General features: G+C 42.3%; 1 protein-coding gene across 5 annotated transcripts in view; it reads right to left on the reverse strand.

Moving 5' to 3' along the window:
- Positions 1-12,505, reverse strand: part of WDR11 (WD repeat domain 11) — an 85,979-nt gene that overhangs the window by 52,685 nt on the left and 20,789 nt on the right. For all 5 annotated transcript variants that reach the window (XR_006282580.1, XM_038409956.2, XM_038409957.2 and 2 more), the window contains exons 4-5: positions 3,405-3,578; positions 1,699-1,885 (exon numbers count right to left, since the gene is read on the reverse strand). Coding sequence is in view for 4 of the 5 variants with exons in the window: in XM_038409956.2 (XP_038265884.1) it covers positions 1,699-1,885; positions 3,405-3,578 (361 nt within the window). In the remaining variant the exon portion in view is untranslated. The remainder of the gene's footprint in view (positions 1-1,698; positions 1,886-3,404; positions 3,579-12,505) is intronic.

The raw sequence follows: 12,505 nt of genomic DNA on the forward strand, positions 1-12,505 counted from the left end.
AGAAGCAGGGAAAGGCTCCAGATGGGGGAAAGCTTTTCCCTACCACATGTAACTATCACTGCAGTTTGGATGCAGCCAGTTTTTCACTGTGGCATGTAGCTACATGTACTCTATACACCCGTGCCTGTGTAGACAATACTCTGAGTGGGATTGGAGAGGTAATCTCAGATAGTCTTTACAGATTTCAAGAATAATCTTTAAGGTTTTACACACTGGGACTAGAACCTCAAACGAAATAGGGAAAATGGGTATGATATGCTTGCCACTGTTTTTCTTACTCAGAAAGCAGGTGAGTCAATGTGGCTTTAACTTGGACAGTTACACCTCACATTAAGCTGGAGGTAACAGAAGCATTATTCACAGTTAAATCTTTAAAGAGGATTAGGTACAGTCTCCTGGCAAACTGGAGACAGGAAAAGGTATGAATAATTGGTATTTTCTTAAATGCATTATACTTCAGTTTTAGAATGAGTACAATGCAATCCTCATCAGATTTTACAACCCAAAATTAAGAAATGCACATAACTAGGTACATATCTTCCAAAATTTGAAGAAATATATTTAAAAACTGAGACTGCCTCATTTCAGAAGATACTGACAATTATTAAAAATACTAATACTAAAAATTATTAGATATTTGAAAAATAATCATACATTATGTGCACCCTTTGAGCAAGTTCCTTGAAGGAATGCAGATAAAGCCAAGCAGTTGTACTTATTAGGGCTAGCAGATCACTAATAAAGTGCAATCTATTTACTATGTGGTAAATTCCAATACTGATTTGAGTAATTTTTGCTCAAATGCTGAAACAAAGTGCAATTTATTAAGGAAAAGTTACTCAAAAAATGGCATTGAGGTTCAGTATTCATTGTCTCAATGTTTTCTATATCATTTTGCTCATTTGCTCACCTTAGAAATAAAAAGATTTGTTCCTATCTACCAGGCTTACAAACTCAGCTGAGATCTGAAAGTTAAGCTGTGTTCTTTTCTGTTTCTTCAACATCACTATTCATCAGAATGCAGACCTTTACTATGCCATTTGATGCCACTGAAGACAACAGATTTCTACAGTTGTAAATTAGGACAAAATTGGGCCCTTCAATTGGGATATATTTAACAATTCAGCTGATGATGCAGGAGAAGGAATAAAATCCAACTCCATCTTTCAGGACTATTGGACCTGTAAGAATAGGGTGGGAATTAGCAAAACTTATTTGTCCAGAAGGTAAGCACATGACTCCAAAACCACACAGAGAGCAGATTTGTTGAATGGGAAAGTGCTCTTTGTTCGCAAACTTTTTAGAATGTATCTACTGTTTAAAAATTCCCTCTCTTCCCTTCAACAATCAGAAATAATTACTAAAAAGGGGTTCAATTAAACCTTATCCAGGGAATCAAAATTAAAAGGAAACAGATGCCTGCAGGATTTAATAAAAGTAGATGCCTGACATCAGGTTCTTCACATTTCATAATCACAGGGCCAGATGCCCTTTAGTTTCACTTCTACAGTGGAGAAGATTAGAGATACTAGGACATAGAGAAAAAAAATAATTCTGCAATTTCCCTGTCCCTCAAAGATTTTTTAGCAAATATTATATCATAAATCAATCCAACTAGTATTTACAGGATTTAAAATATGACATATATCGTTCCAGAGAAAAAGTTCTGTGAGGACAGAAGAAACACTTGCAACTTACCTTGGTTTTTCATTAGTGATTAAAATTTTGACTTTATCAAGGGCCTTTTTGGCCCCTGTAGCAGCAACCAGCTTGTTATGAGAAGGACTAGAATGTGGACTGGAGATGTAAACTTTTTTCCCTGAGCTGGCAGGAGCCTTGGAAGGAGAGAAGTCTGAGATGAACACAATGCCCTCACTGGTGAGCACTGTACCAAGAAAAAAATTTTTTTTATTATAGCAAACTATGATGTGCAATGTTCTTATGGTGTTTTATTTTTAATATAGCTTTTGGGCAGAAAAATTATAATAGTTTTAATAATATTGAACTGGCTGGGAAATTCATAATTCTAGCTAACAGGAATCTTCTAGTGAAAGAGCAGCAAATGGTCCATTACAATTCATTAGAGGCCACAAAACTCAGTTTTTCAAAATTAAGTCCGTATATTACAAAATACTGTACAGATTATTGGCAGAAAGTTCTTGTTTGTCCTTTTACATTAGTTCCGTACGCTGATTTTCAGTCATCAACTATTCCTCATTAAGTTTTACAATGCAAAAGGAAAGCAGGGTTACCCACAAGAATAAGTCCCCATTGCCATTCTCACGCAGAACTGTTCTCTCAGAACCTCTAATTATTACATTTACATGATTGCATAACCCAACTCAGCCTTAACTATGAAGCCATGATGAACATCTCCATAATTTTATATTATGTATGTATACATAGATACACCCAATAGCGCCTTCCTTCAGTTTGATTTGCATGGAGGGAAGCAAGAAAAATGCAGAAACTGTACCCAATCTCATTATGGAGAAAAGAGTAGTGATGGAGCTAAATTCAGAAATGGAAAGGGTAATTTCATTTTTTTTTGCTATTTCAACTAAATTGTGCACAGATCTATACTTTATCTCCTTTGATATCTTGGCTGCTTTTGACACTGCTGATCAGATACTCCCCTTCTTGAAAACCCTCCTTTCCAAGGCCCCATTCATTCCTGGTTTCCTTCTACTTCTCTAGTCAGTCCCTCAGCAGCTCTTCTAGTGGGCCTTCTTCCCCATCACCCCACCTCACTTTCAGAAGGGATCCCACAAGGCTCTGACATTAGGATCACTCTTGCTCTTCAGCCTTTCTTGAAGTAATTCAATTACTGCTTAAGGCTATTGTTTCCAAATTCAGGAACAATGCTGGATCCTTTATCTCACAACCTCAACACTGGTTCCTTTCTCATACACAGTTAAGTAGCATACATATGGAATGACCTCCTAATATGCCAAGTCACCACCCACACAATCAAATCCTCTTCAGATTCACTTACACAATGCTTGTGAGTTAGTAAGTAATGATACTAGACAAACGTCTATGGCAGTGGTTCCCAAACTTGTTCCGCCACTTGTGCAGGGAAAGCCCCTGGCAGGCCGGGCTGGTTTGTTTACCTGCCGCATCCGCAGTTTCGGCCAATCGCGGCTCCCAGCGGCCACAGTTCACTGCTCCGGGCCAAGGGACTATAGCTCACGAAAGCTTATGCTCAAATAAATTTGTTAGTCTTTAAGGTGTCACAAGTATTCCTTTTCTTTTTGTGGATACAGACTAACACAGCTGCTACTCTGAAACCACAGATTCTAAACTTCTTCTAAACTACCTGTATTTTCTACTATACCAAGTATACTGTCAGCACAAAACAAACATCATAAAAATAAGAAATTCCTTTTGTATAACAAGCTTACAAGTTAAATGTGAAGGATCAAAGGGGTCAAATGAAAAAGAAAGGATGTTTTCTGCATAACTCTTCTTCCAAAGTTTAGTGCCTGTATCTGCATTCCACAGTACAATGTAGTTTGGTGGATGAACTGCAAGTAATAAATCTCGAGAAGCATCTTGATTCCACAGCCACTGCATGTCTGTCAAAAGAAAGAAGCAACAACTAGCCAAACTTGAAGTTAATGTTAAAAATATTCATTTCATTTTAAACCTACTTTGCTTCCAAGTACTTGGCCTTATTAGGCTGAAAAAGTGACTTATTAGGAACACCACACTAAATATTTCATGAATTCAAAAAAATTCCTTTTATTACTTCAAGTTTTTATTTACAGTATACATTGATGACATGTTCTCTTAGTCCTGATCAACTGAAGTATACATATTTGAAATTATTTATTTTAGTTTATAACAACATACCCTAGACATTGGTTTGACAATGAATGAGTTCAAACAACCAAGAAATGCATAAAATGATTTACTAATGCACGCACTGCTATTAAAAAACCTAAAATAGTGGAAGTACCATATATTAAAATAAAACAAAGGACTTCTGTGTTTCAAATTCTCCTTTTGGAATAGAGTCCTGAGTTTAGGAATAACTTCAAATTATCATTCTATATTATGTATCCAAAAGAATAACTATACTGCTAAAATGGTATGATTAGTCACGAGAGAGGATGCCAACCATATTATTCTTTGACATAATGTACCAAATTATTCAAGGTACATGATCTTGTAACAGTAGGTGAAGTTAGCTAGCAGGGATGGGAGAAGAGGATGGGCCACAGAACAATGGAGTGGGCAAATGTTTATACATAACTGTAAAATGTGAATCTCTCTTCAGTAGAAGCTGCATTTATTTGTTTTCACCCCACTCTCTTTCACTCATTTCCATTCAAATGTTCTTTTCAGATCTAAATAAAATCCTACTGCTCAACCACCCTTGAAAAAAAAAAAAAAAAAAAACATCCTAATCCAGACAACTAAAAATAAGGGGGAAAATCTGCACTGCCAAACCAAAATGGATCTGCAGACTACTCTGAAGTTTTGTAAGATAGTACCTAAATCCCTCAGAACACAAATGCAATGTCTCTAATATCAAAAGTAGGATGAAAATAACAAAAAGTTCTGAGCTCTCAATTTTTCTTTCCATTAATTTTTAATTTGATAGCTCACTTTAACAAATGACACTTTATGTGCCAGATCCAACATAAAAGATAATACAAAAATGCTGTAAGAATGTGTACAAATCATTTGTGTGAAATATTAAATTACTTTGATGTGTTTCTAAGCTGGCAAGAAGAGCTCATTACCCAAATCTTTTCAAAAGATGGTTTTCAATATATAATTTCCCTTTTTTCTCTAAAAAATAAATAAATAATTAAAAAGATGAATGACTTCCAATGACATTGAGAATACACTTTGAATCTATCCTGCTGGAGAATGTAGTGTGTCATTACCTATTCAGCTGAGCGAGAAGGACATTTTAAAAAAGCCAAGTACCAATATACAGACTCAGCTAAAATAATGTAATGTATGTGTGTGTATATATATATAAAAACTAAAAATAATGTGCCTGAATTTTCAACAAAAAACAACTCAGCACTGACCTAACTCTGCTCCCACTGAAGTCAATGGTAAGATTTCACTGACCTCAGTAATAATGTAAAAAGAAAAGGAGTACTTATGGCACCTTAGAGACTAACAAATTTATCTGAGCATAAGCTTTCATGAGCTACAACTCACTTCATCTCAAATAAATCTGTTAGTCTTTAAAGGTGCCACAAGTACTCCTTTTCTTTTTGTGAATACAGACTAACACGGCTGCTGCTCTGAAACCAGTCATGTAGTTAAAGCCAACTCAGAGTGCTTTTTTAAACAATTGCACTGGAAGTACACAGAGAGATCATGAAATGAAAGATATTGTGTATATATACACACACACGGGAAGAAAATTAAGGTTAACATGGGAAGCGATGTCACGTGACTGGATTGAGACTCAGGAAATCTAGACTTAATACCTTGCTTTGCCATAGATGGGTGTGACCTTGGCAAGTCACAATTTCTCTCTACCTCAGTTCCCTATTCATAAAATGGGGCTAATACTTCCTACTCCCCTTCCTTTGTGTTTTGCCTATTCAAGTTCTTCAGGGAAGAAGGGTTAATTGGAGAATGCTGTGCCCAGTTCCCATTAGGCTGACATGGTTTACTCTTCCCCAGGCCGAAAGCCCAGGATCAAAGAAAATCCTAAACCTTAAAGAAGATAGGTTGAATGGGCTGTCAGCAACAGTGGCAAGAGATGGGTCTCTAGTAGACAGACATATGAACTGCAATAAGTAGGCTAGCTTTCCCAACAAGAGATGGGAATACACTGGATCTAACTGACCTCTGGATAGAGAGGTGAAGCTTTAAAGAAATACACATACAGAACTCAGCTGTTTTATTAATCCATTTTATAGACACTATGTTTCTTTTGGCTAACAAATGCCTCTTTGTTTGAAGATACTGTTTTTCAGTTACTTTAATGAGCTGATTTAAATTTAAATCAGAAGACTGATTTAAAAAAAAAAAAAAAAGGATAATACTCTTGTTACACTAAAAGACTGAAAATTACAATAAACTTTCTCAATATTATTTTTCTATGTAAGTAACTGATGTAACTGCCAAAGGAATGTTACGTGATGGTAGGAGGGAGATGATCTGTGAGATAATCTCTTTATTTAAGATGTGGTTCACACTATGAAAACTTTGTGAGTACCCTGTTCTAGATGGTGGCTTGGAGATGTGTTTTACTACAATGGAGATTATATTCAGGAGTGCTGGTGGGAGGTGCTTGTATTGCAAAACACTTTAAAATATGGATAAAAAGTTAATCAAATCTTAAAAATAACTCCACCAGTTTCACACCTTAAACAGAAAAAGAATGGATAACCTTGCTTACAAACCACAGCAATGTAAAGCAGGATGATGTTCTAAAAATACATTTAAATATGAATTTAAGGTGAGGAAAGGAATGACAATTTTATTTTGTCCCCCATTAACTTTTCTTCCATTCATCAAAACAGGGATAATGATTTCCTTGGGTTAGAAGGTACAAGTTACACACTACTGGGAGTAGATGGTAGATTGGTGCTAAACAATCAGAAAATGGCTTTAAGCAACATGTAAAAAACCACACTAATCGTTCAGTAACTCAGTATCATCATCTTAGAAAAAACCCATAACTCTAGAGAAAAAAACAAAGCTAATTGAATTAACTGAAGCCAACAAAAGCATGTTTAAGCTTTGCTGTATTTTATTCACTTTACTATATGCTTCTGTTTTATAAACCTTGCTAAAGAAACAAAAATCTAATTTGTTAAGTGGCTTTTCAGATAATACAGTTAAAGATAAACACAGGATTCAGGCTGATGTCAGAGAGAGAGTTTGGAAGAGGGGAAAAAATAAAAAAGCTTGGAGCCCAAATGAACGATCAACTATTCTCGGAAATGTACCATGAAAATTTCATTCCACAACACAACTTCATTTCTGAGTTTTACTTTAGAAATAAAACAACCTATAAAGTGTGATGCTAATAAGGATGTAGGTAGCTGTAAAATAGAGAGATTTACTCAGGGTTTGGTTTGATTTTAAAATCACAGGAGAGCTTAAAAGATCATAGAATCATAGAATCATAGAATATCAGGGTTGGAAGGGACCCCAGAAGGTCATCTAGTCCAACCCCCTGCTCAAAGCAGGACCAAGTCCCAGTTAAATCATCCCAGCTAGGGCTTTGTCAAGCCTGACCTTAAAAACCTCTAAGGAAGGAGATTCTACCACCTCCCTAGGTAACGCATTCCAGTGTTTCACCACCCTCTTAGTGAAAAAGTTTTTCCTAATATCCAATCTAAACCTCCCCCATTGCAACTTGAGACCATTACTCCTCGTTCTGTCATCTGCTACCATTGAGAACAGTCTAGAGCCATCCTCTTTGAAACCCCCTTTCAGGTAGTTGAAAGCAGCTATCAAATCCCCCCTCATTCTTCTCTTCTGCAGACTAAACAATCCCAGCTCCCTCAGCCTCTCCTCATAAGTCATGTGCTCTAGACCCCTAATCATTTTCGTTGCCCTTCGTTGTACTCTTTCCAATTTATCCACATCCTTCCTGTAGTGTGGGGCCCAAAACTGGACACAGTACTCCAGATGAGGCCTCACCAGTGTCGAATAGAGGGGAACGATCACGTCCCTCGATCTGCTCGCTATGCCCCTACTTATACAACCCAAAATGCCATTGGCCTTCTTGGCAACAAGGGCACACTGCTGACTCATATCCAGCTTCTCGTCCACTGTCACCCCTAGGTCCTTTTCCGCAGAACTGCTGCCGAGCCATTCGGTCCCTAGTCTGTAGCGGTGCATTGGATTCTTCCATCCTAAGTGCAGGACCCTGCATTTATCCTTATTGAACCTCATTAGATTTCTTTTGGCCCAATCCTCCAATTTGTCTAGGTCCTTCTGTATCCTATCCCTCCCCTCCAGCGTATCTACCACTCCTCCCAGTTTAGTATCATCCGCAAATTTGCTGAGAGTGCAATCCACACCATCCTCCAGATCATTTATGAAGATATTGAACAAAACGGGCCCCAGGACCGACCCCTGGGGCACTCCACTTGACACCGGCTGCCAACTAGACATGGAGCCATTGATCACTACCCGTTGAGCCCGACAATCTAGCCAGCTTTCTACCCACCTTATAGTGCATTCATCCAGCCCATACTTCCTTAACTTGCTGACAAGAATGCTGTGGGAGACCGTGTCAAAAGCTTTGCTAAAGTCAAGAAACAATACATCCACTGCTTTCCCTTCATCCACAGAACCAGTAATCTCATCATAAAAGGCGATTAGATTAGTCAGGCATGACCTTCCCTTGGTGAATCCATGCTGACTGTTCCTGATCACTTTCCTCTCCTCTAAGTGCTTCAGGATTGATTCTTTGAGGACCTGCTCCATGATTTTTCCAGGGACTGAGGTGAGGCTGACCGGCCTGTAGTTCCCAGGATCCTCCTTCTTCCCTTTTTTAAAGATGGGCACTACATTAGCCTTTTTCCAGTCATCCGGGACTTCCCCCGTTCGCCACGAGTTTTCAAAGATAATGGCCAAGGGCTCTGCAATCACAGCCGCCAATTCCTTCAGCACTCTCGGATGCAATTCGTCCGGCCCCATGGACTTGTGCACGTCCAGCTTTTCTAAATAGTCCCTAACCACCTCTATCTCTACAGAGGGCTGGCCATCTCTTCCCCATTTTGTGTTGCCCAGCACAGCAGTCTGGGAGCTGACCTTGTTAGTGAAAACAGAGGCAAAAAAAGCATTGAGTACATTAGCTTTTTCCACATCCTCTGTCACTAGCTTGCCTCCCTCATTCAGTAAGGGGCCCACACTTTCCTTGGCTTTCTTCTTGTTGCCAACATACCTGAAGAAACCCTTCTTGTTACTCTTGACATCTCTTGCTAGCTGCAGCTCCAGGTGCGATTTGGCCCTCCTGATATCTTTCCTACATGCCCGAGCAATATTTTTATACTCTTCCCTGGTCATATGTCCAAGCTTCCACTTCTTGTAAGCTTCTTTTTTATGTTTAAGATCCGCTAGGATTTCACCATTAAGCCAAGCTGGTCGCCTGCCATATTTACTATTCTTTCGACTCATCGGGATGGTTTGTCCCTGTAACCTCAACAGGGATTCCTTGAAATACAGCCAGCTCTCCTGGACTCCCTTCCCTTTCATGTTAGTCCCCCAGGGGATCCTGGCCATCTGTTCCCTGAGGGAGTCAAAGTCTGCTTTCCTGAAGTCCAGGGTCCGTATCCTGCTGCTTACCTTTCTTCCCTGCGTCAGGATCCTGAACTCAACCAACTCATGGTCACTGCCTCCCAGATTCCCATCCACTTTTGCTTCCCCCACTAATTCTACCCGGTTTGTGAGCAGCAGGTCAAGAAAAGCGCTCCCCCTAGTTGGCTCCCCTAGCACTTGCACCAGGAAATTGTCCCCTACGCTTTCCAAAAACTTCCTGGATTGTCTATGCACCGCTGTATTGCTCTCCCAGCAGATATCAGGAAAATTAAAGTCACCCATGAGAATCAGGGCATGCGATCTAGTAGCTTCCGTGAGTTGCCGGAAGAAAGCCTCATCCACCTCATCCCCCTGGTCCGGTGGTCTATAGCAGACTCCCACCATGACATCACTCTTGTTGCACACACTTCTAAACTTAATCCAGAGACACTCAGGTTTTTCCACAGTTTCGTACCGGAGCTCTGAGCAGTCATACTGCTCCCTTACATACAGTGCTACTCCCCCACCTTTTCTGCCCTGCCTGTCCTTCCTGAACAGTTTATAACCATCCATGACTGTACTCCAGTCATGTGAGTTATCCCACCAAGTCTCTGTTATTCCAATCACGTCATAATTCCTTGACATCACCAGGACCTCCAGTTCTCCCTGCTTGTTTCCAAGGCTTTGTGCATTTGTATATAAGCACTTGAGATAACCTGTTGATCGCCCCTCATTCCCAGTATGAGGCAGGAGCCCTCCCCTCACAGACCTTCCTGCCTGTGCTTCCTCCCGGTATCCCGCTTTCCCACTTACCTCAGGGCTTTGGTCTCCTTCCCCCGGTGAACCTAGTTTAAAGCCCTCCTCACTAGGTTAGCCAGCCTGCTGGCAAAGATGTTCTTCCCTCTCTTCGTAAGATGGAGCCCGTCTCTGCCCAGCACTCCTCCTTCATGGAACACCATCCCATGGTCAAAGAATCCAAAGCCTTCTCTCCGACACCACCTGCGTAGCCATTCGTTGACCTCCACGATTCGACGGTCCCTACCCAGGCCTTTTCCTTCCACGGGGAGGATGGACGAGAACACCACTTGCGCCTCCAACTCCTTTATCCTTCTTCCCAGAGCCACATAGTCCGCAGTGATCCGCTCAAGGTCATTCTTGGCAGTATCATTGGTGCCCACGTGGAGAAGCAGGAAGGAAGATGCCAAAATGTGTTTGCACAGAAACTTGTTTACTGAAAAATTGCCGAGAGAGAGAGATGGTTTAATGTTTAAGCCCCTGTTCTAACCATCAGACTAAGACTTCTCCACTGGAGACATTTGATGGATGGTAACCTGTTGACTGACAACAAAATAAACAGAAGCCAGGTAAAAGAAAGGTTGTTTACTAGTCCCCCTCTCCTTCTGCTCTTTGTTCCACTCCACTACTAAGTCTTAGAGCAGCTCTTCAGTCCTCCCACCTATTCACCATACCTACTAGTATGACAATGAGCTCTGGGGCAAGCAGCACTTCTAGAGACTAGCAGGCTGGCTTCCACAACCTCCAGAGCTAAGTAGTTTGCTGAGAGAAGATGGGATGAGGTAAAGCATCCCACCAGACATCACCAGTAATTGCCACTACACCCAGCCCAACTAGCATTCGGAGCCTACTATCCAGCACAATCAAGCATAGACCCCTCACAAGTCCCAGCACCAACCACACCTACAGTTTCATACTGATTACAGCCCACAAATTTTTGTGGCCAGAAAGGCCTGTGAAATTTAGGTACTTTGCATTAAGAAACTGGGTGGTTTCAAAGCTGTGGGTGAAAAAAGATCTATGCTCCTTTTTTATTTTTTAATAGGGGCACAATAAAGAACATTCCAACTCCTAAACAAGAAGGATTATTTATATATGGCTTTGTGGGTATTTTCTATAGCTTCCTGTTGAAGAGTTGCAACATGAAGATGTATACAGATACGACAACGTAAAAAGCAAATGCCTCCCTGACATATCTTGTCAACGGTAACCAAAAATCAATGATCATCCAGAAATTCCTTCCTTTCCTGCATGTTCTATCACAGGAGTGGGCAAACTTTTTGGCCTGAGGGCCACATCGAGTTTCCAAAATTGTATGGAGGGCCAGTTAGGGGAGGCTGTGCCTCCCCAAACAGCCAGACATGGCCTGCCCCCCCCACCCCCTATCCGAGACCTCCTGCTTCTCGCCCCCGACACCCCCCCCGGGACTCCTGCCCCACCCAACCCCCCCGTTCCCTGTCCCCCCCGTTCCCTGTCCCCCTGATGGCCCCCCAGGACCCCTGCACCATCCATCCCCCCGCCACTCCCTGTCCCTTGACCACCCACAGACCCCGTGCCCCGACTGCCCCGCCGCTGCCCCATCCAACCCCTCCTCTCATTCTTGACTGCCCCCCTTGGAACCCCTGCCCCATCCAACCACCTCTTCTCCCTGTCCCCTGACCGCCCCAGACCCTGACTACCCCAGGCCACCCCATCAAACCTGACTGCCTCCTTCCTGACTGCCCCCCCCGGAACCTCTGCCCCCATTCAACTCCCCGTTCCCCACCCTCTGACTGCCCCAACCCATATCCACATCCCAGCCCCCTGACCACCACCCTGAACTCCCCTGCCCTCTATCCAATCCCCCCGCCCTGTCCCCTTACCGCACGCTGCCTGGAGCACCGGTGGCTGGCGGTGTTACAGCCGCGCCCTCCAGAGCACTGGCAGCCGTGCTGCCCGGCTGGAGCCAGCCACGCCACTGCGCAGCACAGAGCACTGGGTCAGGCCAGGGCTCTGTAGCTGTGCTGCCCCGCAGGAGCTCGCAACCCCACCACCCAGAGCATTGCGCTGGCAGTGCAGGGAGCTGAGGCTGTGGGGAGGGGGGACAGTAGGGGAAGGGCTGGGGGCTAGCCTCCCAGGCCAGAAGCTCAGGGGCCGGCAGGAGTGTCCCGCGGGCCTTAGTTTGCCCACCTCTGTTCTATCATGTCAAGCCCTCTCCCATCTGTCTCTTCATTGACTCCTTCTACATCAAATTCAAACACTGCAGCCTCAACTTAATATCTATGAATCTGTGAATCTAAGGTCAGAAGGGACCATTATGATCACCTAGTCTGACCTCCTGCACAACACAGGCCATAGAATCTCACCCACCCACTCCTGCGAAAAACCTCTCACCTATGCTTGAGCTATTGAAGTCCTCAAATCATGGTTTAAAGACTTCAAGGAGCAGAGAATCCTCCAGCAAGTGACCTGTGCCCCATGCTACAGAGGAAGG

Source organism: Dermochelys coriacea, chromosome 7 (assembly GCF_009764565.3).
Source record: "Dermochelys coriacea isolate rDerCor1 chromosome 7, rDerCor1.pri.v4, whole genome shotgun sequence".
NCBI lineage: Eukaryota > Metazoa > Chordata > Testudines > Dermochelyidae > Dermochelys > Dermochelys coriacea.